Here is a 20,476-nt window from a genome sequence, read left to right on the forward strand (position 1 = left end):
CATTCCGACCACCAAGACGTCAATATTTTTCATCAAAACAACTCCAGTTATATTAGAAAATAGTTATTTATTGATATGAATCAGTCTGATTTAAAAAAAAAAAATAAGTAGGTAAAGCTATGAAAACTCACTTCAAAGTCTCCCGTGAATCAGAACATCAAAACTAGCAGAGGGAAAATGTTGCTGAATCCTTCATCAGAAACAGTGAGAGCGAGAGAACATCCCTATAAAAGTGACCTGATTGATATTGACGAGTAATCCAGTGGGAAACCGATCAGGAGAGAGAGAGAGAGAGAGAGACTGACCGCTTTCCCGTGACTCAAAAAGAAAATCACCAGCAGTTTCCCGATGTCACGCGAGCAGAGTTTTTACTCTGTTGTACCGACTTCAACCTGCCGTTCCTCCCAAAGCACTGAACAGATCTTAACCAGATACATTTCTTTGGAAAGCAGAGATTATAAACTTTTTAATGAGAGTATTCATGATAGAAAATATTCAAGAGTTACCCAGTGACAGATTTGGAAACTTAGATGAGCGTCTGCATGGACAATTTTCACAGCACGGCCAGCGAGCGTCTGATACGCCTATATCTGGTACACGTATCCAAGATAAATATCCTGAAAAATACACTGAGGCAAAACTCAACTGTAAGCTACTGTATGCGCCCAAGGTGCAATGTTGAGCTGAACTCAGCTGATCCAAATAGATTTGTGTGGAGCTACAGTGTTTTCATGAGATGCTGCATCAACCCAGGTGCAAATCAAGCGTCCTGGGAGAGCACACTTCCTGAAAAAGAACAACTCGTACCCTGTTTAGGAGGAGCACTGCTGAGACCAGCAGTAAACAAGTCGCCAGGTAGGTCGATTGAAAGAGAAATTCACACAGGGACCTTTATAGTGTGTTGGTGGGCTGAAGGAAAAGCACGTAGCACTACTGATCTCAGAGCAGCTTTTAACACTGAAACCCAACCAGGCAGTGGTTCATGTTTAACTTGATCTAATCTAATGTGATGTTGAGGATCAGTGTGGACCACCAGATCTTCGCACCGACATAATATAAAGGCTGTGAAGGGACTTGTGGTGCCAAGATTAGCCATGCTAACTTTGTTGGCTAGAAAAGTAACATGAAGTAAAAATTTTCCCTCTTTCTGGGCTTGTTGAGTGAAATAAACTCCAGGAAGATATTCGACTGCAGTTACACATTTTTCTTCCATTTTCGCAAAACAAATACTGTTGATTCAGAACTAAATACAGGTGGGAAATAAAGTTGCGAAAAGCGGAGTTAAGACAGAAGACACTTTTGGTAAAATATATATTTTATTTATTTCTTCATACAAAGAAATATGAATGTTCAGTATTTAATTGTCTAGAAATATCTGCTCCATTTTGCTCATTCATGGTGTAAAATTATTTTTAGATAGATACCACAAAATACTTGATTTACATGTCTTTTTTTTGTTGTTGTTTTTACATACAGACTCGCTAGCCTATTTATTATACGTGGGGTAAGACAAACATCACGATCTGAATAGGAGGTTGAATAAAACTCAACCATAAACAGATTCATCAGAAGCATGGACTACTTGACCATGAGCAGAGGTTTCAAAATTCTCCCAAGCAAATAAAAACCCAGGGCTTCTCGAGTATCTGTGAACTCGAGAAGAGATCCGCAAATCATTATTACTACTGCTTGAGGTCTTTGTGGAAGAGATGTTTCTGCAAATACAGAATAGCATTGTTGAGGTAGCAGAAACTTCCAATCTCAACCACTGTACAAATAGTCCATGATTAGGTCCAATCCGAATGCTGGAAACAAACTTCAGTGATCCCTTTATGGTTACGGCAAGCTTTTGCAAGTTTGGTTTGGTTGGTGTGTGTTTTTGCAATAAATGAGGATTGAAAATAGAAGAAAATAAGAAATGTGTGTAAAAATTTGTGCCTTCTCTTTCCTGCTCACTTCTGAAATCCACATGTGGTGGATGCTCATGGCTATGTCCTCACAGATGATTCGTATTAAAATTTCCCTCCTAAATGGAAGGATGTGGGCTTCAGCATCATACAGAAGGAGTTCGAGGCACAAAATCATCAAAAGTAAAATCAATGCGCAGTTGCTGACCACATTTGAGTTCCACACCCATCCTTTGCAAAAAAAAAATATATATATAATCACACAAGCACTTTCCTCAGTACTGGATCTTCACATGTTTAAGTGATTCATGGCTTCAGTACATTCACAATTCAACCCTGTTCCAAATCTGTCAAAAATCTCTTCTTTAAAAACCTAAATGTCCTCTGATATGAGAGACTCTTTTTTTGCCTCAATTTTATTGAAAAATTTACCAAAAAAAAAAAAAAAATTACCGTAGAACCTTCAAACTCAACCAATCATGCTACACTACTGCTAGTACATTTGCTCGTGCCTTTTGCATAAATGTTTTCCATTTAAGTATTAGACACATCAAAAAGTTAGAAGTCTATCCTGAATCGTTGTTTTCCTTAAACTGAGGAGGAGCAGGTAGAGCAGGGCTGCGGTGCTGAGGAATTCCTCTCATCTTGGAGGCTACACGATGTACAACAGATGGCTAGCTAGACAGTTTCTCCCTCTTGCATAAAAAGAATTCAAGTTGAAAGAGAAAATAATGTCGAAAATGTGCAACACAAACTGAGACAAAAACATTTGAGGCTTTATAATGAAGTTACAAACTTGCAAAGGTTAATTTGGCAACAAGAAATCAATCGAGATCAACCCTGAAAAGGAGGAGATAGAGTGCCGATTGGTCCGATCCACTTCGAGATCTTGCGCTTGAGGAACCACAGTATCTTCCGACTGCACTTTAGATCACATCACACCACCTGCATGACAGTATCTCTGGCACTGACCCAATCTGGTTCACCTCATTATCCCAAGATGCAATGAGACCCGAGAGATCTAATCAGGTTCATATGTTACGGAATTAGCATAATGACACGTTGCCGCAGTGTAGTCCACCGTACGATTGCTCCACTGATAAAATGCCCGTTCATAGTGCGTGTTGGTAGAAAAAAAAATATATATATATCCGAGCAAAATATTCATGAATCAAGGGCACTGTGAGTAGCAATTAGGCCTACTGATCCAACCATTCAAAAAAAAATAATAAAAGATGGTGTTGGGGGGGTTGAGTAGGAATGTTGTGGGACAGGGGTGTAAATGTGAGCCAGATGCGCTGTACAAATATGGTTAGGCAGCTTAGTGAATTAATTGCTTAAAAATTAAAAAATAAATTATTATAAAATAGATTTCTGTACATTTACATATATATAGATAGCAATTGTCACATCTCTTGTCATTTCAAACACAAATAGGTTTCAGTTTTTGGAGTTCACTTTCAATCCCAACCAAAGTTGTGTCCAGTCATCTGGTAGAACTTCATATTGAAGGGTCTGTAGAAGTCTCGTAACCTCTGCACCACCTCAGGGTCGATATTGGGGTGTGTTCGGCCTTTGGTTTTGCCCAGGCAATGAGGCTTGCTACTTCCTTCAGCCTTCTTCAGGCATGGAAAGCCCTTGGTCTGGTTGAAATAGAAGTGTTTGTCTGTGATGATCCTCTTGAGGCCCAGGAAGTCCTGTACACGGCCAAGCTCTCCAGCTGGGTCGCTGATCAGCCGTTCACCGCTCACGAACAAGATCTGGTGCATGGGAAAGAACTGGAGCCAGTTGTCCAGGTGCTTGGCGTAGATGCCGATCTGGATGGCGCTCCATGAGGTGTCGATAAGGCCCGTAGTCCTGTTTTTGAAAGTCAGGCTTTCGAAGGAGGGAATGTCTGGCTTTTTGGACAGTGTCTGTGTGTAGTCCGAGATTGCCCGGGTGACTGGATCCCTCACCACCACGATGAGTTTGGTGGAACGTGACATGGAACAGATCCGAGCTGGAGCTTCACGGGTCACAAAGTAGCTGGGCGTCTTCTCCATGGTGATCTGGCCCTCCAGGGTCTTGGGCATCAGGTCTCTGGGGGCAGAAGAGAAAGAGGTTAAGATGGTGGTTTAATGAAAGCAAAATGCAGCATGAGTCCGTCAATAACAGAGATGGAGTATGCCTGGTGACTATCAATGAGGCGATGCAAGCCTCTGGGTTTAAACCAATTAGCATTGTATGATCAAAGATCCACTAATGAAAGATAATAAGATGCATGCTATCCATTTCCTGGAACTACTGCCGATGGCATCTGGTCCACATAGGACATCAATGTAGAAGTTAGGCAAATACTGTTAAGGCAATTTAAACTGTATTAATTTTGACTTAAAAGATTTTGAGGAAGACTTACACACTCCAGTTTGAGGCTTAGTGTGCTCAGCTCAGTTCAAGTGTAAACTCGCCACGTAAGAACTTAAAGGCTAATAGACACTTTCCAGTAGTTCGCCAAGTTCTTAGCGCAGCATTTCATTATCATTTACATTACAGATGAAAGTCGATCTGCTTTGTTTAAGCAAAGAAATCCATTGCTTGGAGAGGGAAGCAGGTGAAAGGGATATGTTATGTTATACGAGTACATATAATCAGGGCTTTTTGAGAACAAGTCTTTTTGAGTAAAAAGGCAACGCAGACCATATGCCAAGTCGAGTCAGTTTGCCAATTCAGGTCAAGTCGGGAAGAGTGGATTATGGTGCAGTGATAAGAGTAAGCTCTGACAGATAGTTATGGGTGGAGGAGGATATACGATTTCACTCTCTCAATTCAGAGACGCACAGTAAGTCGGTAAGCCTGATGAATAACATTAAAACATGCACGCTCTACAGGAACAAAAGTCTATATTTAATACCCTAAAACGCTTTAGGGTGCAGGGGGAATTCCCTTTCAGAAAGGTTTCCAGGTGGAATCTCTTTGAAAAACTAATAACTGTTAACTGTTCCTTGAAGTGTACATTAACACAAAAGCAATGGTCCCAGTGAAAGAAACAACCTGCTCATTAAGTTGTAATGTTGTTAAAATTACCCACCCAGAACCTCCCAATCGGTTAGTCGTCTTGAAACAAACTGGCAAACACTCGAAATGTATGTGATTGTGTTTGTCTGAGTAAGGGCCCGGTCCCACAACACCAATAACTATACCTACAAGTACAACTCTGACTATACCTCTGCCTGAATTTAGTTCCAGGAAGTCATGGACGTTTTTTCCAAGTAGTAGCACATTATTCCGGGTCATACTGTACAGCTTGGACTTCAGAACAACCCATGTGCACACTCCAGTGGTGGATAAAACACAGATAGGTCACGGACTACGGAAATAATAATAATTAAAAAAAGGATAGAAAATAGAGTGGTTACGGATTGATCATGGACATTTCAGTATATTATAGATTGGTTACCGATTTCATACGGATGATGCATCACGGATAAAAAAAAATTAAGTCGTCTAAAACAATTAAAATGTTTGGACTGCCGAAGTTCATAATTACAATATCTTACCTGCATTTATATGTTTACTTTATTAATTTACTCTTGATATTTCATGGAAAATAATCACATCTGAGTTTCCGCTATGTACAATTGGCTGCGGCGGGCCGCCGCACCTTGATTTTTGCCGCCGCACCTTCAGGAATACCCCTAGGAGCTATATGTATTCGACTACATTATCCGTTGCTTGCCCAGTCTTTGCGTTTGGGGCGAAGCGCAGTTCCACTGGCCGAGCTAGCAGTTACTTGATTGGTTTCCATGGGTCGCCGTGGGCTCCGATTGGACAACGTTCCACCTGGAGCAGCGTAGCCAAGCCAACCTGAGGTAAACTAACTGCTACGTTTTCTTCGCCAATTGTCGGGAGAATTAACGATGAATAATAATTAACATCTTTATATTAATCATAATTATTGCTATAATTTATCCCATTAGATTCCATGGTGGCCGGCGTCAGCCATATTGTATCCCATAGCGGCCGGCGTCGGTGTTTTAATAGGCTATATAGGTGAACGGACGACGCCATCATCCCATTTAAAGATAAGCCTAAATACTCTTAAGATCAATATTTCAGACCCTCTTCGATTTATTTTCATAATAACACGTCTTTGTAATCAATTATTTTTAGATATATTTTAGTTTTACTATAGATCTTGCGGTTTGCGAGCCGTCCTTGGATACAAACCACAGGTTCTATCTGATAGCCTATAGACTAAATATCGAAACTTCAGACCCTCTTCGGTGTGTTTTTAGAACCAAAGCCATAACGTTTGTATTTAATTATCTTAGGCTACGTTCACACTGCAGGCTGAAGTGACTCAAATCCGATCTTTTCGCCCATATGTGACCTGTATCCGATCTTTTATTGACAATATGAACGACACAGATCCGATTTTTTCAAATCCGACCCAGGCCGTTTGGATATGTGGTCCTAATTGCGATTCCTATCCGCTCTTTTCATATGCGACTTCAGTCTGAACCGCCAGGTCGCATTCATCCGACTTGCACGTCATCAACAAGCCACAAACGTCACTATTCTGCGCTGAAGTAGGCGGCGGGTCTCTCAAAAAAAGTTACAACAACATGGCGCATAATCACGGGCGCAGATAGAGGGTGGGACGGGTGGGATTCGTCCCACCCAGATTTAAATTCACCTCGTTCGGTCCGCCCCACTTATAGGGAGGAAAAAACATCTATGCTGTCTTTCTTTGCATAAGGCAAACCTCACGGAAAAATCAAAAGACTAATTACCATTCGGTTTATTGAGGTGCACAGCAGTGTATACATAGTTGCAACAACTCACATAAAACAAAACAAAGACTGATATTCGGTTGGTTGAGCTGCGCAGACTGCACAGGTTGCGAGCTCGAGCTTGGTTGCTATGGTAACCCACAACAAGTTTGACAGGCATATCGGGGTTGGGGTTGGTTTGCTGGCAGCTTTGTCCCCCCCAGTTTTTTGTCCCCCCCCAGTTCAAAAAACGTATCTGCGCCCCTGCGGATGACATCAATGCGAGGGACGCTTCGGGCTGTGAAGGTTCTGAATCTTCTCAATGGAAGGACGCAGAGGTTAGGGAGCTGATTTCCATTTGGGGGGATACAGCTATTCAAGCTAGATTGGATGAGTCATACCGCAACCGGGCGGTTTTACTTCCGTAAACACTGGCCATGCTCACTGCGTGTGACGTCGTCGTATCCTGCAATGTGCATGCGGAACACTTTTAGGTCGCTTTTCGTTCATACTGAGGATCACATACAAGTCGCATATATTTGTTAATGTGAACGACCTCACAAAAAAAATCGGAATTGAGCATTAAGCCTTGCAGTGTGAACGTAGCGTTAGTTTTACTATGAGATGTTCCAGCTCCTTCTTGTCCGTAGTCTAACACCGAGTCGATAGTTGGAATTGAGATGAACCGCCACCGTCATTTTACAAGGCTCCGGTGCGCGCTGTTCAAATGGTAGGCTACATCATTTTTGTTGTGGATGAATTGTATTTATACGCTCCATTATAGTGATGACAGTAAACTTGGACATTTAAAAATGGTCCCACGCCGACGCGAGTTTTTAAACACAGCCCTTTTTCTGAACGTCAGTGGGTGCGTGTGATCATCTGCGAAATGCTATATCAGATCAGAAATGATCAAAACCACGTTAATTTCAAAATGTTCATGTAAATGTTTTGAAAATATGAACATTTTAGGCAGGTAGCAGTAATCAAGCAGGAGAGCAAAGCAGACTGCCAGAACAGGAAAGAGAATGTGAAAAGAGGGAAGAGAGAGAGGAGAGCAGCCAAAAGAAGGGCAAACACAGGGCCACGGGCTGGGACCCTACATGGGTTGACAAGCCCAGATACAAACCTTGGCTTTACCACACTGACCATGGCAAGTATTCTGTGGCTACTTTAATATCAACCAATTCTGCCACTCACAGTCTTTGTTGTGTTAATTACCTCATCTTTCAAGACTAGGTTTATTCATTTATTCCCTTACAAAGGGTCACCATTTTAGTGTGTGTTTTGTCAAAAAATTTCTCAGAATGCTCCCGTATCCTCGTACTGGGGTGGGACGTCTGAGCGCAGGTCTTGCCACCGCACCTTCAAACATTTTCTAGGAGAAACACTGCACATATCCGTGAATAAAAGATCTGTGCTTTGCGTTATATTTTTTATTTTCCGCAAATCCATATTCCGTGACTTCATGATGCAACAAGGATGTACAAAGATGCCTGGGGGGGGGACGGGGGGGGACACGTGCTCAGACAACGTCACATGTAAACAATTACCTGATTGGTCAGATGTTTTATCGGATCAAGTCCAGGCCTGGAAAAATTGCTCCAGAAGCGATCTCACCAATACGGATAAACCCAGGCCTGGGCTATAGGGATCGTTATCGGTCTGGTGTGAGCAGCGACCACATAAACTGCAGGGGGGACTGATTTACAGTGCTGAGCGTAAATGAGTACACCCCCTTTGAAAAGTAACATTTTAAACAATATCTCAATGAACACAAACAATTTCCAAAATGTTAAGACAAAGTTTAATATAACATCTGTTTAACTTATAACATGAAAGTAAGGTTAATAATATAACTTAGATTACACATTTTTTCAGTTTTACTCAAATTAGGGTGGTGCAAAAATGAGTACACACCACAACAAAAACTAGTACTTTGTATGGCCTCCATGATTTTTAATGACAGCACCAAGTCTTCTAGGCATGGAATGAACAAGTTGGCGACAGTTTGCAACATCAATCTTTTTCCATTCTTCAACAACGACCTCTTTTAGTGACTGGATGCTGGATGGAGAGCGATGCCCAACTTGTCTCTTCAGAATTCCCCAAAGAAAATAATTTCTTTCTACCACAAAGGTGAAGGCTACAAGAAGATCAGCAAAGCTTTACTTATCAGTCAGAATACTGTAGCAAAAGTGGTACAAAAATTTAAGAAAGATGGAACTGCAACCATCTCACAGAGACGTCCAGGTCGTCCACGGAAGTTAACACCTCGACAGGAGCGTCTTCTGATGAGAAGGGTTGAAGAAAATCGTCATGCAAGTTCACCGCAGTTATCTAAAGAAGTAGAAAGCCAAACTGGGGTGACTATTTCCCGTGACACAATACGGCGTACACTGCGGAGGAATGGCATGCATGGATGCCGTCCACGAAAGAAGCCTCTCCTAAAGCCCAGGCACAAAAAAGCCCGCCTAGAGTTTGCCAGGGTCCATGCTGACAAAGATGAAGACTACTGGGACTCTATACTCTGGAGTGATGAGACCAAGATAAATGTTTTTGGAACTGATGGCTTCAAAACTGTATGGCGTCGCAAAGGTGAGGAATACAAAGAAAAATGCCTGGTGCCTACAGTGAAACATGGTGGTGGCAGTGTCCTTATGTGGGGCTGCATGAGTGCTGCTGGTGTCGGGGAGCTGCATTTCATTGATGGCATCATGAATTCAGATGTATTGCTCTATACTGAAAGAGAAGATGCTACCATCACTCCGTGCCCTTGGTCGTCGTGCACTTTTCCAACATGACAAATGATCCTAAACACACATCTAAGGCCACTGTTGGATTTCTGAAGAACAGGGTGAAAGTGATTCAGTGGCCAAGTATGTCTCCTGATCTGAACCCAATCGAACACCTTTGGGGAATTCTGAAGAGACAAGTTGAGCATCACTCTCCATCCAGCATCCAGTCACTAAAAGAGGCCGTTGTCAAAGAATGGAAAAAGATTGATGTTGCAAAACGTCACCAACTTGTTCATTCCATGCCTAGAAGACTTGGTGCTGTCATTAAAAATCATGGAGGCCATACAAAGTACTAGATGTACAGTAGTAATTTTTGTTGTGGGGTGTACTCATTTTTGCACCACCCTAATTTGAGTAAAACTGAAAAATGTGTAATCCAAGTTTTTATATTATTAACCTTACTTTCACGTTATAAGTTAAACAGATGTTATATTAAACTGTCTTGTCAACATTTTGGAAATTGTGTTCATTGAGGTATTGTTTAAAATGTTCCTTTTCAAAGGGGGTGTACTCATTTACGCTGAGCACTGTATTTATAGTTATTGTGGGACCGGGCCTTAACGCTCTGATTCTGTTTGGTGTGTTCAGTCCAGTGTTTGAGTACCCCATTCCAATCAGACATCAACAAAACCAGAATACCCCCGTCAGAGTACCGGAGTATACAGTACACCCTGATAGGATTTGTTGGTTTATTGTCTCAAGAGTAACAGGCAGTGTTCTCAGTCCTGGGGCCAAGTTACAGCCTCATTGTCAAAAGGCCTGTTAGCGTCTGGCGTAATCCTGCTTTGCGTGTTTACATCCTGCTAACGCAACACTACACGCCACTTCAAGAGGACACAAACAATACAGAAGTGGTATCTGCTTTCCCCACTTCAGTGGCTGGCAATTCTGTTTATCTCGTTCAGTGATCTCATTGTAAAAGGCTTATTATTTGTACAACTGGTTAAGAACAAGTCTGCCGAGTCGAGGCGAGAGATTCCACAGAACAGAAAAGATACAGTTAATCATATCGGAGGTATTGTCAAGTCTTGAGTGGAAATTTTTCAAATTCTGCATGTTGCCCTTTGGGATAAGTAGTTCACTTGAAATAGATTAGGAGAACAAGCAGCACTATATATCCTCAGTGAACCATGGGTGGGGGGAAAAAATCCCAATGTTTGCAATGTGAATCACAAGGTGTCAATCCAGAAATGGAAAGCAGCCAAGGGCAGAGAGAGGTGAACTAATGATGCAGTGCATTTAATAGGAAGCTGTTGGCAGACTGGTGTATCCAGCCTTTTCAAAATAGTCAGCCACTGATCCAATTATGATAATGTCGGGGTGATTTCTGCTGTCTCACAAGAGGAGAGTGGAAGAGAAGAAAGACTGGATAATCATCATTAATAGTCTGGTAAATAGATGAGCTTAGCGCCTACTTGCACACCAATGTCAAGCGGAACCCCAGATTTCTGCCTGTCTTCGAGTGGGTTAACACCAAGTTTTAGAAACTTTCGAGACAGCTCAAAAGCACAACGGAAGTTTATTGGCTTACGTAGCCCGAACAAAAGTGAACAGGAAATATAAACTTGATGTATGACGAGTATAAAGCTCATAAGCTTGTGGTTAGGGGGTAAGAGTCACCTATTAATTCCTAATTATCAGGAGGAGAGTGAAACGTTGTGTGGGTTTGGTAATGAATGCCAACGTTGGCGGTTTCACTGCTAAATGAACCCCCCCACAAACTCATTCACGCTAATGTGTGTACTCAGCCTCAGGGATAGAATTGCACAAAAGACGACCATAACCGGTGAAATCTCGAATCTATATCATATAACATTTCAGTGAACCACTCTTTAATTTTACCCAAAACAAAATCTTCAACTTTTTCTTCAAGTACTAAAATTACAATGGAGACTTGAAAACTAAGGACAGGGAGCAAGAATCTTGACGGCGGGTGAAAGGTTAGAAATCCGCTGGAGAAAAAAGGCGAAAGGGGAGGACCATGACAAGTCTCCACCCATCCTCTTATCCTTTTTCTGCCTCTCTGAGCAACAGGAGAAAGAGGGAATAGAAAGAAAAGGGGGTTGAGGAGGACAAGTGGCCAAGCTCTTGGATGAACAATGCCTATTCTCACCCATTTTGATTTATGAGGTAGTTCTTTTTAGACGTTCCGTCAGCAAACAGGCAACGCTCTGACATTGGCGCCCTCTTCTTTTCCCCCTTCTTTGCTTTCAAACAGAGCATTGTGCTCGGGTGATCTGAGAGAATCAGGGCCAGGGCAGAAAGGGGGAAGGGGCACTCATGGAGGCCTGAGTGGGGCACTTCTCGCTCACTTTGGGGGAAGAGAGAGAGAGGAAGTGGAGAGCCCTTGAGTGGAGTGCAAAGCAGCTCGAATGCCTCTGGGGGAATGGACTCGGCGCAGGCTGCCAACAAGCAAGGGTTAAGATATTGGACTGATCAATTATTTAACACAGGATTAGAAAGGGGATAGGTGTGCTCGAAAAAAGATTCTCCTGATAAAAGAGGGGTGTTCCTCTCAACAAGACAAGGTCAGAATGTTGTGATGGTACTTGACAGGTTCCTAAGACTTCTGAGCCATTATTTTTTGTCCTTTGTAATTTAAGTGTTTCTAATTCTCTCTGTATTACTACATTTCCTCTTGTATACCCAGACATCAGGACAGTCAAATTTGATGAACCTTCTACAGCATCTACCGTTAACCACTTCCATGTTCCTTGACGTTCTTGGAGAGCAATCCTATCTCGTCCTTCCAAACTCTCACAGTTTGTCCGAGGAACTTCATCTCCCATGAAAACTCAATTTTGGACAGCTTCACACAGGCTGTGTGTGTTTATTCTCATAACACAGCTTGCTCTTTTCAGTAGCAAGGTCAACTGCCTCTTGTGAAGTGGAAGACTTGTCCAAGTTGAAAGAGATGCCAGAAGGAAAGTATGCAGATATCTCAGCCTCCCTCTTTCACATTACTTCAAATGCAACAATAAAACACTCCTGCGGCCTGGCTCTTGAGATCAACAGAGATAAAGTCAGGAAAATAGAGCTGGAGGGAGAACGCCAAGAGCCGTTATTTGCTGCATTTCTGCTCCTGTTCCCCCACTTAATGTCCTGATATGCTGATAAGATGGTTTCGCTTACATAAGACTATGACAGTTTTTTTCCCCCCCTGCCTGTAACATTTCATGCACAGTGTTCAAGAGACAAAAAGCTGATATTACTTCTCTGGTTATTTGTTCCAGCCAAAATTTGAAGCACCAAGACCATTGCCAATCTCTGATGTATGGTAGGTATGGAATGAAATTCAGAAAGACCAAAAACAGACAAGTCTGCATGCTGTATACACAAGTTATGGTATAACTCCGGCAACCTTGTCAAATAAACCTAAAAGGCCTGCAACAGCGTGTCCATCATCTGGAGTACCAAACCAGACAAAGTCCAGAACCACGGCGCACTTACAAACTCTCAAATTGCACTCAAACAGTCAACACTGCTCTGTGTGAGTGAAGTGACAGGGTGCGTGACAGATTCTCTCAAACCCAGATAGAGCGCTCTGCTACCAGTTCCCACACTCTGGCCTCTCTCCAATAATCAGGCTATTGATTACAGTGCCTTAACCCCAGGGCCGTAGAGATCTAAGCATTCAATTGACACTTTACCCAGTCAAGGAGGAAATACATCCCTTCTTCCAACTCTCTTACTCACTCAACTTACTACTCAGATGATCAATGGATTTAGGAGGGGGGAAAAAGGAATGTTCTTCATTTCTCTGATAGAGGTACAATCCCAACCCTACTTTGTCTCATCTCATCTCATTATCTCTAGCCGCTTTATCCTTCTACAGGGTCGCAGGCAAGCTGGAGCCTATCCCAGCTGACTACGGGCGAAAGGCGGGGTACACCCTGGACAAGTCGCCAGGTCATCACAGGGCTGACACATAGACACAGACAACCATTCACACTCACATTCACACCTACGCTCAATTTAGAGTCACCAGTTAACCTAACCTGCATGTCTTTGGACTGTGGGGGAAACCGGAGCACCCGGAGGAAACCCACGCGGACACGGGGAGAACATGCAAACTCCACACAGAAAGGCCCTCGCCGGCCACGGGGCTCGAACCCAGACCTTCTTGCTGTGAGGCGACAGCGCTAAACACTACACCACCGTGCCACTTTGTCAAAATAAAAAAAGTGACCGTCAATGACAGCGTAGCTCACTCCGGCCCCGTCTTGTCCAGAAGGAACGATCTAAAGTGGGCCACCTTGCACAATAAATGTTGCAAGCTATATGCGCGATATCCATCCTAGGAATCTCGACCTATTTACCAGAAAGAATCCAAAATGGCGAGGAATTGACCAAGAAGCAGCGATTTTTTTTTCAACTGCTCATTAAGGCTGAATTAGTCCATAACTTCATTAATAATTGTAATTCAGCAAATCTGGGTAGAAGTTCTATGCACCTTAGGTTCCCCTACCTTCATGCCAGAAAGAATCAAAATCGGTGAAGAATTGACGGAGAAGCAGCGAGAAACTGCTCGTTAGAGACTCATTAATTACTCCATATCTTCATGATTAATTGCAATTATGCAAATTTGGGTAGAAGCTATATGCACCCCAGTGAGACCTAACCTTCCTACCAAAGAGAATAAAAATTGATGAACAGAGAGAAGAAGCAATTTTTGTGAAATGTGGACGATGCCGGATGGACGCTGGATGGACAACACAAGATGGCATAAATTCATCACCCGTCGGTCGGATGAGCCAATAACCCATTAAACCAATAAAAAAGTAGGAGACTCCATTACAAATGGACCTCACTTAAGATGGACAACCAGAGAGCAGAACTTTCTCTCTTAATTATGTCTTAGTCATGTTCAAAGCTTTTGAGGGAAGTATGACACGGTGCCAACATTAAACGATCTCCTGTGGTGTCTTCGAACCGTAGTACATGGTACTCGTATCAAAAACCAGTTTTGTATACAACAGCATTTCCAGAATTGCTGGATGATACAGGCCAGGCAAAAGGTTCCCACACTTCCAAATTCATAATTCGCCTCAAACAAAATACAACCATGTCAGCCTCATATTGTCTGTTTCCTATAATCCTGGCTGTACCAGATCACCAAGGTTGGAAATCTCACAGCCAAGTCTGCATGAAACTTCTAATTTAATGGGAAAAGTCAATTATTACAGCACAAGCCAAGCCAAAACAGGTTAAGGCCAGGACTCAGCCTTGCGTCAGTGGATATTCTCACTGTTGACTTGTAGCTAAGGTTCGGGTCAAACTACAGCTCATGATTGGTTTGCAAATACTTGGCGATGAAAAATTGGTAGCATCACCGCCAATCGTGCAATGCACGGTGAATGTTCTCCGATCAATTGCAAGCTGTTTTTTGGTGTGTCTCCACCACGTGAGTGGCCAAAAACTTCAAAAAATTTCACTGCATGCATTTAAATATGGTGGTGACGTTTTGGTCGGCAAACTAAGCAGTAAATACTCACGGATGGGTTTGGGAATACTTCCTAAAGCTCGGGGAACCTTTGCCAAGCCTCGAGATGTATTTGTCTCAAATCTAAATCTCTGCTGAACCTTCGCCAAGACTTGAAATGCACGTTTGTATTTGGCGATCCTTCACCAAGGTTTGTAATTGGTTGGGCGAAGGGTTCAAGGATATTCGGCTAAATGCCTGGCGATGGTTAGATAACATTTGTGATGATCGCTGATTGACTGGCGCTGATGTTACGCATTGTTGAAATCTACTGAGCAAGGCATTGGCGATCATTCTCCTGCCAGACGCCAATATGTACAAAACCCTCAAGCATGCCTCCTCGGCAAAACTGTCAAGTGTTCACTTGCTGTGTGACCACAATTTTTAGTTCGCCTGTACATCGCCATGCATTGCCACCAAAACGGCTCATTTTCCCATCGCAAACCATCACGAGCTGTAGTGTGACCGCAGCCTAAGAACTGTTAAGCTCATCATAAAGACTGTCCTGTGCTCATCCCAGGACTTATTCACAATCTGCTCAAAATGAACATCCTGTAAAACACACACAGGACTGTCTGCCTTTACAGTTCTAATCCTCTCTGGTGTCACCCAGAAGAGGATGGATTCCTTTGAGTCTTTCAAGGTTTCTTCCTCATATCATCTCTAGCAACGGTCACATCTGGCTTGTTGATTAAAGATCTAAATCTACATCTTGGTTTTTAAAAAGTACTATACAAGTAAATACCGCGAGCTGGCCTAGGGGCTAGCATGTCCACCTCTTGACCGGGAGATCGCGAGTTCCACTTGCAGTCAGGTCATACCAAAGAGCATCATAAAGATGGTACAGTGGCATGCAAAAGTTTGGGCACCCTTACTGAAAATGTCTGTTACTGTGAATAGTTACGTGAGCAGAAGATGAACTGATCACCAAAAGGCATAAAGGTAAAGATGACACGTTTATTTTCAGTGTTTTATGCAAGATGTGTGTATTATTTCTGTTTTATACAATTGGAGAGTGAAAAAAGAAAAGGAACACCATGCAAAAGTTTGGGCACCCCAATACATTTGAGTTCTTAGGTAACTTTTACCAAGGTTCCAGACTTTAATTAGCTTATTGAGCTGTGGCTTGTTCAAATTCTTCGTTAGGAAAGGTCAGATGATGCAGATTTCAAAGCTGTATAAATTCTCTGACTCCTCAAACTTGTCCCTAAAATCAACAGCCACGGGCTCCTCTAAGCAACTCCCTCGCATCCTGAATAATAAAATAATTGATGCTCACAAAGCAGGAGAAGGCTACAAGAACAGAGCAAAGTGTTTTGAGGTAGCTGTTTCCTCAGATCGTAATGTTAAGAAATGGCAGTTAACAGAAACAGTGGAGATCAAGGTGAGGTCTGGAAGATGAAGAAAACTTTCTGAAAGAACTGCTCGTTGGATTGCTAGAAAGACAAATAAAAACCCTTGTTTGACTGCAAAAGACCTTCAGAACGATTTAGCAGACCCTGGAGTGGTGGTGCACTGTTCTACTATGCAGCGACACCTGAACAAATATGACCTTCATGGGAGGGTCATCAGAAGAAAACCTTTCCTGCATCCTAGCCACAGAATTCAGCGTCTGAAGTTTGCAAATGAACATCTAAGCAAGCCTGATGCATTCTGGAAACAAGTCCTGTGGACTGATGAAATCAAAATAGAACTTTTTTGCCACAATGTGCAAAGGCATGTTTGGAGAAAAAAGGGTTCCAAATTCCAGGAAAAGAACACCTCTCCGACTCTGAAGCATGGGTGTGGATCGATCATGCTTTGGGGTTGTGTTGCAGCCAGTGGCACAGGGCACATTTCATTGGTCGAGGGAAGCATGGATTCGAATAAATACCAGCAAACTCTGGAAGCAAACATCACACCATCTGTAAAAAAGTTGAAGTTAAAAAGAGGACGGGTCCTACAATAAGACGATGATCCAAAACACACCTCAAAACCTACAATGGAATACCTCAAGAGGCACAAGCTGAAGGTTTTGCCCGGGCCCTCACAGTTCCCTGACCTAAACATCATTGAAAATCTGTGGATAAATCTCAAAAGAGCAGTGCATGCAAGACAGCCCAAGAAACTTGCAGAACTGGAAGCCTTTTGCAAGGACGAATGTGTGAAAATCCCCCAGGTAAGAACTGAAAGATTATTAGCTAGCTGCAAAGAGTGTTTACAAGCTGTGATACTTGCCAAACGGGGTGTTACTACAGTAGGTACTGACCATGCAGGGTGCCCAAACTTTTGCTTCGGGCCCTTTTCCTTTTTTGATATTTGGAAAATGTAAAAGATGAAAAAAAAAAAAAAGTTTTTGCTTAAAATATAAAGGGAATGAGTCATCTTTAACTTTATGCCTTTTGGAGATCATTTCATCTTCCACTTGCTTAACTGTTCACAGTAACAGCAATTTTGACCAGGGGCGCCCAAACTTTTGCAAACCACTGTAAAGATTGCTGTCTGGCAAGGCACGCTGCAATACAGATGAAAGTGGGGAGTCCAACTCTCATGGTTACCAGAGGACCTCCCCCCCCACTGTAACCCAAGCTGTATAGGTGAGGGGCCAAGGGCTAGAGAAGCAGAGATCGGCGTTGCCCAATGTGCCTCAAGGGCCTGGTTAGTACTGGGATGGGAGACCGCCTGGGAAGACCAGGTCCTGACACAGGAGGGACTTTGACTTTTGACTATACCAGTAAAAGTGGATAAAAAGGTATAATTAGTGAGAAGGGTATAGACTCTGTAGTGTGCGAGAGTGATGCTTTCTTGCAACGGAGGCATCCGCCATCCATCCATCCACTTAAAGTCTCCTGAGTGCGTCAAACCAGAGCAGCTCTTCACCTGCAAGGCCACAGCCAAGCACACTTGTGTACGACAGAGCACACTGTGTGTGTGTGTCCTCTCTCTGTTGTTTCCTTTACGTCTTCTCTCCTTGGCTCCCTGTCTCCTGCTTTCTCTTTTCTTTCACCCATCCTTTGGCATGTAACCCTTCGCCTGGCGTACGGTAAAGAGACGTAATAGGTTACCTTCTCTCAGACGTGTGTCTGATCTCTGTCCGTCTCAGGTACAACTGTGGCAGAGTCGTGTTTCTTTCTCAAGAGTTCACTCTGCGAGCACGTCATCCTATCTGTATCAGCCACACTCAGAGAGCCTCTTCAGGAGAGAGTCTGCTCTGAGGGATGAATAATGGAAGAACATGGAAAATCAAAGATGCTGACCTGGTGTTGTCCTGCAGCTGACACAGATGTGTACTCGGAGGCTCTTCTGACAGAAATACCTTTGCACTTGGCTAGGATGTGAATACAGCATTATGAGCTGATGCAAGTTTTTTCCCCCTGAAGGTTGTACGCGAAAGGAACACTCCGTATAACAGCAGCACATCGTTTAATCTTGGTGTTTTGTCTCACAGCCTATATGGCATACGGCCCACCGGCTGGCTTCGGGCTAAACAGTTTATCTCCACTGGGAAAACACAAAGGGTTTACCAACCAGAAAATAATGAAGATCGACAGGCACGACACAAATGTGTGTATATTGACAGATGATCTCTGTAAAAAGAACCACGGTCTCTTTGGTGCTGTGGCGTGCTCTGCCAGCCACAATTTCTCTCACACAAACTTGCTCGGTCAGAAAAACACACGCACTTCGCCTGCGAGTACAAACTCGCTCTGAACCGCAACGGTCTCTGTGAGTAGTACATAATGGCATGCATAAATCACAGGCTGCTCAACTTGAATAACTCTCCATCTGCAATGAGTTTGTTTCAGGTTTATTTGCTGCTCTTTGACGCCTTTCGAAAGCTTGCTAAAATAAAACGGGAGCTCCCGAGCGCCACATCAAGTTGCAGCGTCTCGGTCGCTCCAGCTGAATGGAATTACTAGTCGCAAGCAGCTCGGCATGTGCTCTAAATAAAACACGCATAGAAATGAAGTGGCGCTCACTGCTCGAGTTCACGCGTCAACTTGAGAGGAAAGAGCGACTGGTTTTTTTTTTGCAAGCTTAAGTGTCTGATCACATGCAATGGCTGTGTTGGAGATTTCCATTTCGAAGGTTGTTGAGCCACATTTCAACCCACGAAAGCCTTCAAAGCAACTCTGCTCATGGATATTTAAACAGTGCGAAAGAAACCAGATAAGAAACAACTATGACTCGGTGACACCGAAACATTTCTGAGCTTTCCAATATTTCGGACTGAAACCCAACACACTTGACTTTCAGCACTCAAGTTCCCCAACTCAGCAGAGCATGCAATCTTTGAGTAGTTAATCAGCCTGCATAAATAACCCAGCAGATAACAGGCGTTTGTACTAGTCTGGCTCGCCCGTCCTTAGCAGTCATCAAGGCAGAGCTCTAGTGTTTGTCCTGCTCGAGTAATCCGCTCTGATAAGCCTGTTTGCTCCGAGTGTTTGTGCAGGGTGTTAACGGACTCCGTTCGCATTCCGATAGAGCAGGAAAGCAAGAACCCAGTGGAGCAGCATGATCAGAGAAGACCGAAAACATTAGCAAAATGCCATATAGGTGGCAGAAAGTCTTTTGAGTGATCTTCAATGTCAAAGCCAAGACGCAAATCCCCCCCTCTTCTGAAGCGTAACAGTCTAGAAAGAGCATCCTGTTTTGCTTGGCACTCGTTCCTCCCCGACTGAAGTGTGTTTGAAGACAGGTGAGCATTAAGCACAGGGGATTTCCTGTGTCTATCTGTCCATCAGCACTACGCTCGAGCTTAAACATCTCTGCAGTCTGGCATCCTCCTCAGTCAGCATATAATTAGCTAAATTGTGCGGGAATAGCAACATAAGTGACATTTAAACTGCTCGGTTAACGTAGGAAGACATCCCAGCAGTGCTCCCTCTCTCTCGCCGTCTCTTTCTCTCTCCTCAGGCCATCCTAGCGATTTCCGCTGAGGGAATTCGGCCCAGCGGATAATAAAAAGACCGGGTTTCACTTTTCGAGCCCGTGTTATTTCGGAAAGGATGTCCGAAAAATTGAAATCTCAATGACAAATGTTTTCACTTCCCTCTCTCATTCTTCCTCTCCGCTGTCCCCGTTCCAAGACGCCTCACGGTTCCACGAGAAACAAGATCTGTCCCACCCGTGCCAGGAAGACATGCCGTTCCAAAACCACAAAATGTGGACGCGAGTAGACATTTGAGAAATGAGCTATGACATGAAGGAAAAGAACAAAAACTACCGCTTGGCTTGGCTTGTTTGCGTATGACTTTAGAGTTACATATCGGGAGCAAGTCAGTAAATGATTTTAATGTCTATAATCGCGTTGCTTGATGTTCACTTATGAATCCAATGCACTATAAATGGCTAATGGAAACATTAGAAGTTATAATTCAGTAATTTTGGAGCATAACATGAAAAACATACCAAACAAATTACAACCACTTTGGTATACTGGGGAGCTCAAGATTAAAGGAATGGTTTAGCAAAAAATAAGTTGATAAGACAAGACGTGTTCGGTGTTTGACGTTTTCGTCTTCAGTTTCACACCAGAGCGATGTTTTGGGTAACGAA

General features: G+C 43.1%; 1 protein-coding gene across 1 annotated transcript in view; it reads right to left on the bottom strand.

The window, feature by feature from the left end:
* Window positions 1–1,354: 1,354 nt before the first annotated feature.
* Window positions 1,355–20,476, bottom strand: part of LOC132898595 (heparan sulfate glucosamine 3-O-sulfotransferase 3B1-like) — a 42,491-nt gene continuing 23,369 nt past the window's right edge. Inside the window, exon 2 of the mRNA XM_060940308.1 lies at window positions 1,355–3,986. Coding sequence (XP_060796291.1) covers window positions 3,368–3,986 — 619 coding nt within the window. The 3' untranslated portion in view covers window positions 1,355–3,367. The remainder of the gene's footprint in view (window positions 3,987–20,476) is intronic.

Source organism: Neoarius graeffei, chromosome 14, assembly GCF_027579695.1.
Source record: "Neoarius graeffei isolate fNeoGra1 chromosome 14, fNeoGra1.pri, whole genome shotgun sequence".
Classification (NCBI taxonomy): Eukaryota; Metazoa; Chordata; class Actinopteri; order Siluriformes; family Ariidae; genus Neoarius; species Neoarius graeffei.